This window comes from Crocuta crocuta, unplaced genomic scaffold (genome assembly GCF_008692635.1).
Source record: "Crocuta crocuta isolate KB4526 unplaced genomic scaffold, BGI_CrCroc_1.0 scaffold115, whole genome shotgun sequence".
NCBI classification, from domain to species: Eukaryota; Metazoa; Chordata; class Mammalia; order Carnivora; family Hyaenidae; genus Crocuta; species Crocuta crocuta.
In genome coordinates, this window is record NW_027530575.1 from 6,557,334 (window position 1) to 6,565,208 (window position 7,875).

At 61.0% G+C, this 7,875-nt stretch overlaps 2 protein-coding genes across 2 annotated transcripts in view; one reads left to right on the plus strand and one right to left on the minus strand.

Moving 5' to 3' along the window:
• Positions 1-2,402, plus strand: part of PRDX2 (peroxiredoxin 2) — a 2,872-nt gene extending 470 nt beyond the window's left edge. The window contains exons 2-6 of the mRNA XM_077767874.1: positions 171-282; positions 372-525; positions 1,132-1,254; positions 1,407-1,537; positions 2,072-2,402. Of these exons, the coding sequence (XP_077624000.1) occupies positions 180-282; positions 372-525; positions 1,132-1,254; positions 1,407-1,537; positions 2,072-2,157 (597 nt within the window). The 5' untranslated portion in view covers positions 171-179 and the 3' untranslated portion in view covers positions 2,158-2,402. The remainder of the gene's footprint in view (positions 1-170; positions 283-371; positions 526-1,131; positions 1,255-1,406; positions 1,538-2,071) is intronic.
• Positions 2,403-4,409: 2,007 nt separating this feature from the next.
• On the minus strand, positions 4,410-6,238 carry JUNB (JunB proto-oncogene, AP-1 transcription factor subunit). Its single transcript, XM_077767875.1, has one exon. It carries the CDS (start codon positions 5,944-5,946, stop codon positions 4,903-4,905), a length of 1,044 nt encoding a protein of 347 aa, XP_077624001.1. The 5' UTR covers positions 5,947-6,238; the 3' UTR covers positions 4,410-4,902.
• Between the last annotated feature and the right edge of the window lie 1,637 nt (positions 6,239-7,875).

Here is a 7,875-nt window from a genome sequence, read left to right on the forward strand (position 1 = left end):
TGGTCAAGGGGGGCGGGTCTCCCGCAGTCTTAGGGCTGCGCAGACCGGGTTCTGGGGAGGGTGTGGGGCAGTGCTGCGGCCTCTGCCTCTCGGACTCCGTAACTGGGCCCAGCACGCAGCGTGACCTTGGGAAGGGAGGACAAAGGGACTGACCGGACCGGGGGTCTCAGCTTTCAGTCATGACCTCTGGCAAAGCGCACGTCGGAAAGCCAGCCCCGGACTTCCACGCCACCGCCGTGGTGGATGGCGCCTTCAAGGAGGTGAAGCTTTCCGACTACACAGGTGAGGGCGGCGGAGAGTGGGCTCAGGTGGGGGCGGGGCCCAGACCTTAGAGGCCCAATTCCTGGTCTGACTCCTCTTCCTCCCCCCAGGGAAATACTTGGTCCTCTTTTTCTACCCGCTGGACTTCACCTTTGTCTGCCCCACGGAGATCATCGCTTTCAGCGAGCGAGCTGAGGACTTCCGCAAGCTGGGCTGTGAGGTGCTGGGGGTCTCTGTCGACTCTCAGTTCACCCACCTGGCTTGGTATGAGCGGGGACCAGCAGGGGGGGAGGATGCATCTTAGCCTCCACCTTCCATAGGACCCGACCTGTGTGTTCTAGTGGCTGTGACTCAACATCTGTCCCTCCCTTTCCCCACCCGGAAAATAGAATTGAGGACGCCCAAGTCCTTAATGATGGTGGCAGTCATTAGCATTTGAAAACTAGTTGCTTGGCCCAGGGAGCTGGAGATGCTTTATCTCACTTCGGGCCAAACAGCTTCCCATCCAGTAACTTTCAAACAGGTGGAAACTCCACTTCTAAAGAGGGAAGGGCTGAGGCCCAGCACACAGAGCTAGAGAGAGGATGGCGACTCTGAGGCAGGTTTTTCTGCTCCAAAATGGAGGAGCTCATCAGCACACGTGAACACACTTTGCTGGGAGCCTTGGCTTAGTCTTCCCAGCTGTGGGGAAATAGCCCCTGCACCCTCTTGAGGGTGGGGTGGGTGGGGATCCTAGAGCCTTGCTCTACAGCGCCTTATCTCCCGGCTCCAGCACCGCCTCTCCAGCCTTTATCACACCCAGACCCACAGGGTGAGGACCCTGCTGTGCCACGCATCTCGGGGTCCCAGCCTTATCTCCTCTACTCCTAGGATCAACACTCCCCGGAAGGAAGGGGGCTTGGGTCCCCTGAACATCCCCCTGCTGGCCGATGTAACCAGAAGCTTGTCTGAAGATTATGGCGTCCTGAAGGAAGATGAGGGCATTGCCTACAGGTAGTGTGGGGCTCTCAGGGAGTCTCAGCCCTTCCGGTGAGGGGACTGCCCCCCCTGCCGCCAGCTCTGTGGCCAGTAAGGAGCTGACATTCCCTCCCCGGCCCTGGCAACGGGAGCTTCCAGCTCCTCACCATGAACCCTGATACCTTCAGGGGCCTCTTTATCATCGACGGCAAGGGTGTCCTTCGCCAGATCACCGTCAATGATTTGCCTGTGGGGCGCTCGGTGGACGAAGCTCTGAGGCTGGTCCAGGCCTTCCAGTACACGGATGAGCATGGTGAAGGTGAGCAGACATACTCACCTGTGTGCAGACATGGGTCCATACTCCGCCCTCGGGCAGGCATTTACTGCCTGCCCTATCACTCGCCTGGGATGGATGTGAGGCCCCTCAAAAGCCAGCTCAGGGCCTTGTCTGCGGGAGGTTTGTAGTCTGGTGGGGGGAGATACCCTAATATGAGGGTGGGGAGCTGGGATGTAACAGAGATCTATAGAAGACATTTGAGAAGGTGGGTACCAAGGCGAGCTTGAATAGTAGTTGGATCAGAGTACCTCCTATGGAGGACACAGGCCCTCAAAATCCAGTGGGTCTATGGCTGAGGGAGAAAGCAGCATTAAAGGGGTCGAAAAGAAAGAAAAAATACCAGCCAGAACATCCCATAGCTGGACTTGGCAGTCTTTTCTCGGCATGCTCTTGGACCTGTACCACTCAGCTCTGGGCTTTTTCTTCTGCTACTCAGGCTCTGTTCACCCCCTCATACTGCCCTATCTCAAAGAGATGCCTCTAGCCTCACACGTGCCTCCCCATGTCTTCCCACAGTCTGTCCCGCTGGCTGGAAGCCAGGCAGCGACACCATCAAACCCAACGTGGACGACAGCAAGGAATACTTCTCCAAACACAACTAGACTGGCAGACAGGTGGAACGCTTGGGCTGTTGGCCCCCACCTACGCCCCTACCCTGGATACCCATGTTGACCCAGGAAAAGGCCAGACCTGCCCCTTTAAAAACTCCGTAGTCCCTGAGCCTGGAGGGCTTGGCCAAGGCCTTCTCATTCTCTCAGCTGGGAGCTGGTGAATGGTGAGCCCCTTCCTGGAGCCCACCTAGCTGGACACAGGCCTAGAGGTGACCAATAAAGTATTAGGACTGACAGGAGTCTGCCTCTGTGTGGTCTGTCTTCCTGTCCTTGGGACCGCCTTCCCTTTTCCCTGACCTGGGAAATTGACGCTGTAGTTACTTATCTCCACCACAAGGTGGGAGTCTTACCTCATGCTCACTGCTTCCTCTTTCTCCGTGGCCTGCGGGTGGTTTCCAAGGGGGAGCAGAGGGTAGGGGGTTGGCTAGGCTGCTTGCCCCTTGTGGGGAGCAAGTCCCAGGACGCCCTACGTCCTGAAACCTGGCCAAGCGGGGCAACACCCACACTTTGGCATCTGCCAGCCTGGGTTCAAATGCCATTCACGGGCGGTGATTTTTCTTTTTTTCCCCTGGGTCTCTTCAACAGGAAGATGGGAATGAAAAACCACCAACTCACATCACCGTGCACATTGAAAGGGATATGGTTTGTGAAGCTCAGGGCTCAGTCAGCCGTTCTTAGGATAGGTCCCTGGGGCTGGAAGAAGGTGGGGACCCAGTCCTAAGAGCAGAACCGAGAGTGGAAGTCCCTGCTGTAAGGCCTGCCCCACTCTAGGTTGGAAGGGCCGCCCACCTGCCCCTGAGGTGGGAAGGGGGAGGGGGAGGCTTAGAGGCAGGTGTTAGGAGCCAGCGTTCCCAGGGAGTGCAGTTTGATGTTGTGCATGTTAAGGCAAGTGGTTTTGCCACTCTAAGCCCCCATTTCCTTCTACGGGACTGATCTGCTCATTTAAACCACAGACCCATGATTAATACTACTCCCCAGCCTAATAACCCTCCAAGGTCATTCATCTGGGTCCTGGAATTTTATCTACTCCTTCCCCAAGGCCCTTCGTGGTCTTCCTTGACCTCTCCCTACTCCTGGTTCGCTCCAACCCAGGCACACACTGGCCTCTTGCTGTTCTTTAACAGGCTGGTCTTGTTCTGGCCACAGGAATTTTCCCTGTGCTTTTCCCTCTTGCCCAGAACGCTGTTTTCTCAGAGCCTGGATTCAGATCTGAAAAGTTGCATCACAAAAGGTCCACATTTCCAATCCATTCCCCAAAGCAGCTCAACCTCCCCTGCCCCGTCACTACCACTTTGACCTGTGTTTGTTTTTTTTTTTCTCTTGCTAGCACTTACCGTCTCCGAACCGTGTTTGCTTATTTATTGTCTGTCTGCCATGATCCAGGCAGTGTCTCCTGGGCCACGCTGTTCAGTATTTTATAAGTGAATTAATGAATTATCTGTTCTGCCCACCCCACCCCACCCCTGCGGTTTCTCAGCCTGTGTTTTCCTCTGCCGCTTCAGNCCCCGGCAGGACCAGACCTGGCAGTCGCCCCGCTCCCAGCCTGGCACCCGGGAGGGGAAATTGGCAGGCGGGTGCCGCCCTTCCTGGCGGGGGTGGGGGGGTACCGCGGCGGCAACAACGCGAAGGCTGCAGCAACCCCCCGCCCGGGTCAGGTCGGAGGGAGCGGGCGTGGGCGCGGCGAGGCCCGGACGCCAACCCCGTGGGGCGGGCTCTGGATTGGCTCCGGGACCCAGGAGCGTGGCCCTCCCACCGCGGACGCTCTGGACCCAGGCCTGGGGCTTTCCGGGCCCGGGCAGCCGCCTGCCTGGGAAAATCCCGGCCCCCTTCCCGGCGCCGCAGCCCTGCCCGGCAGAGCGGGGGAGGGGATTCCCGGAATCTGCCCGGAGACCGCCGTCGCGTCACTGTACAGAATCGGCCCATGTAGGGGCAGCGCTTCCGCTGCGTCAGCGGGGAAAGCCCCAGCGCGCGCAGCTGGGCGGGGCTGCGCCCGCGCACTGCGCGTCTCGCCCCAGGCATCCTGCCCCCTGGTGATGGGCGGCTGGACAGCGTCCCCGCCCTGGACCTTCCAACCCCAGAGATCGGGCGACGAGAGAAGGGTTGGACGCCCGGAATAGGGCTGCGAGATGCTTGGGTAGAGCTGGCGAGGACAGGTACAGGCGCGAGTGACAAACAGGAGTGGGGTGGGGGCAGCCCAGTATTCTCCCTCCGCCCGCCCGGCTTGGAAAAAAAGACAACAGAAATTAATAAAGAACCATTTTTTTTTTTTACTTAAATAGATTCAATAAAAAGTCTGAACAACAAACACACACACACACAAACACATCTTAAAATAAACTCTTTAGAGAACAAGTGCGTGTTTCTCATCCACAGTACAGTGCAGAAGGGGGAGGACGGGGGCGGGGGTCCCTTCCCCAGTGTCCCCGCGGGCTTGAGTACCGGGCGGCGGGGCCAGCTCCGCCGCGATCGCCCCCTCCTCCCCTCCCTGTTAAATACACAAATATATTATATTCAATATGAATCGAGTCTGTTTCCAGCAGAAAAAAAAAAACATACAAAAAAACGTGGAAGGGGGCTTGTAAACGTCGAGGTGGAAGGACTGGGCGCAGAGCGGGCGGGCAGGAGTCCAGTGTGGTTTGCGGTGCCCCGGGGGCCGGTGCCCACCGCCTGCCCCCTCGCCCCGTGGGAGGCGTGCGCCCGGTCGTCCAGACTAGGGGGATGTCCGTACGGGGGCGCTCAGAAGGCATGTCCCTTGACCCCGAGCAGCAGCTGGCAGCCGTTGCTGACGTGGGTCATGACCTTCTGTTTGAGCTGGGCCACTTGTTCCCGAAGGAGCCCAGCAGTGCTCGACAGCCCCGCGTTCTCGGCCTTGAGTGTCTTCACCTTGTCCTCCAGGCGCGCGATGCGCTCCAGCTTCCGCTTCCGGCACTTGGTGGCCGCCAGCCGGTTCCGCAGCCGCTTGCGCTCCACTTTGATGCGCTCCTGGTCTTCCATATTGATGGGGGACACCGGTGGCGTGGCGTCGCGGCTGCGCGCCTCTGGCACGGTCTGCGGTTCCTCCTTGAAGGTGGAAGCGCCACGGCCCAGGCCCAGTTGTGCCGGGTGGCCGCCAGCGAAGGGCGGTGCGTGTGGGAGGTAGCTGATGGTGGCCGTCGGGTACGAGCTCCCAGTCCCGACGGCGGCCCCGGCGCCTCCAGAGGGCGCAGAGGCTGGGGAATAGCTGCTGAGGTTGGTGTAGACGGGAGGAGGCTCCGGGCCGGCGTAGACGCCCCCGGGCCCAGCCGGGGGCGCCGAGCTGGCGCCCAGGGACACGTTGGGGGGCGTCACGTGGTTCATCTTGTGCAGGTCGTCCAGGGCTTTGACAAAGCCGTCAGCGAAGCCCTCCTGCTCCTCGGTGACACCGCCCCCAGCGCCCCCAGCACCTCCGCCGCTGCCTCCCCCGCGGGGGTAAAAGTACTGTCCCGGGGGCGTGGGCGTCGTCGTGATCACACCGTTGCTGTTGGGGACGATCAGGCGCTCCAGCTCTGATGAGGCAAGCTTGAGTGATGCGCCTGTGTCTGAACCCTGGCCGGAAAAGTAGCTGCTGCCACCGCTGCCCTCTGGTCCCGGGCCCCGCGCCCCGGGTGCTTTGAGACTTCGGTAAGGGTCGGCCAGGTTGAGCGCCAGGCTGGGTTTCAGGAGTTTGTAGTCGTGTAGAGAAAGGCCGCCCGGAGCCCGGCCGTATCCCGCTGCTGCGTATGAGTCGTCGTGGTAGAAGGGCTGTTCCATTTTAGTGCACATCCGGGCGGCCCAGGCGGTCTGGGGGGGTCCCTGCGGGGCCGCCCCGGGCCTCGCTGCAGCGAACGGCGCTCTGTCCGCGAAGGTGGCGGGGCTGGGGATCTGGACGCGCGTTCCCAGGAGCTGGCACCGGCCGGGAGAGGCCAGCCGGCGGCTGTGCGCGGAAGCTCTGCGCGGCTTCTCGAGCCCCTCTGCCCCTGTCTGGCGCGCTCGCTTTCCTGGTGTCGCTTCCCCCTGCTCCCCGCTCCCTGCTGACTCCGACGCTGGCCTGGCGGCGCTCAAGGTCCCGGCAGCTCAGCCTGAGCCACACGCCTTTATACCTCGATTGTCAGTTACGGAAGTGCGCTCCGATTGGCCGCCGCGCGAGCCGGGCCCCCGCGCCCCCCTCCTCCAGCGTGGGGAAGGGGAGGAGGCGGCTCGCGTCACTGTCAGGAAGCGCGTGTCCTTGTAAACAGCGGCCACGGGCTGGGTGGCTCGGCGCGGCTGCAGGGGGAGGGGCTCCTGGGACCCCGGAGTGCGTGAAGAAAGGGGTGCTGGTCCGAGGCACACAGGGAGGGACTCCAGGGAAGGCGATGATTCCCCTGGATACCAAGAACTGATACAGAGCAAGTGTGTATGGGGGGGGGGCGCTCCAGGGTGTACACGAAAAGGCCTGAGGGACTCGCAGTATCCGAGGGGGGTTGGAAGGCTGAAATACACTGGGAGACCCCACAAAGGTGAGATGGGAGGATTCAGCAGGGTAAATGAGGGAAGGGTAAGGAAATGCCTGATTCAGGAATTGGGGGTGGGGGGGGTCTTGAGTACAGAGGGTTTGAAGGATTTGAATTTCTACTGGATGGACTGAACCCAGGAAAAACCAGGAGGAAGGAAAACCAAAAGGGTAATGGGAGGGGCTGGAGGGTCCATTATGCAAGAAATTAGTAGGGGTCCTGAAGTCCATGGGAGCTACTGCGGGCCTCCATAAGGGGAAGAAATTGGGGAGGGGAGGGAGCGATCTAGATATGTAGAAAGTGAGGTTTCCAGGGTACACTGAGTCAGGGAAAATATGGAGGTGAGAAGATGGGGACACTATTAGGGGCTGGGGGTCACTGGGGCCATCTGCAAAGCCCTCATGAAGAAGAGTTACAAGATTAGGGACACACCTTCAGAGCTGAGATGACAATGACACAGGGTCTCCTGTTGAGACATGAACGGAGGGGCTTTTGAGGATCCTGGGGGATTTGGACTATGGAGCTTCCATGATTGGCACCCCCTCTTGTGGGTGACGTCTAGGCGCCTATATACTTTATTCCCATCTCAAAGCCCTCCCCCAGTGACCCTGGGCTTGGCCGACACCGCGTCGGCTCCTGGTGCCTGAACCTACCCCGACGGCCGGGGCGCGGTCGCCCAACCCCACTCCTTCCTTAGAAACTGGCTGGGGAAAGAGCGCCGCGGCAGGAAGTGTGGCAACAGCCCCCGGGGGAAGGAGCCCGGCCCTGCCTCCGTCACTCGGATCCTACAGGACCGTGCGCCCCGCCCAGGGTCCGGTCGGGTCCGCGCCTCAGAAGAGGAACCTGGACGTGAGACCCCGGCCGAGGGCAGGGTGCGCAGAACGTGCCCTTGGCCTCCAGTCACTGTTCCCCTCTCCCAGCAATGGTTCAGCCCGCGGTGCCCGCAGGCGATCGCGGAGGCTGCCAGTCCGGGGACGATTCCATTAGCCCGGTGGAGGGGGACACACCGGGGCGCGGGGCCTGGTCGCCATGGCAACAGGCCGGAGTTCGCGGGTAGGACTGGAGGCGGGACGGCCCAGGAGTCGCTCCCCGACGCCCCATATAAGGACACAGGAAGGGGTGGGGCCAGCGCTGGCCCGAGGCCCCGAGCCAGGACCCGGGAGCCCGGGTATCTGCCAGGTCCCAGGGCGCGCCCGGGCCCCCGGACGGCTAGTCCCGACCA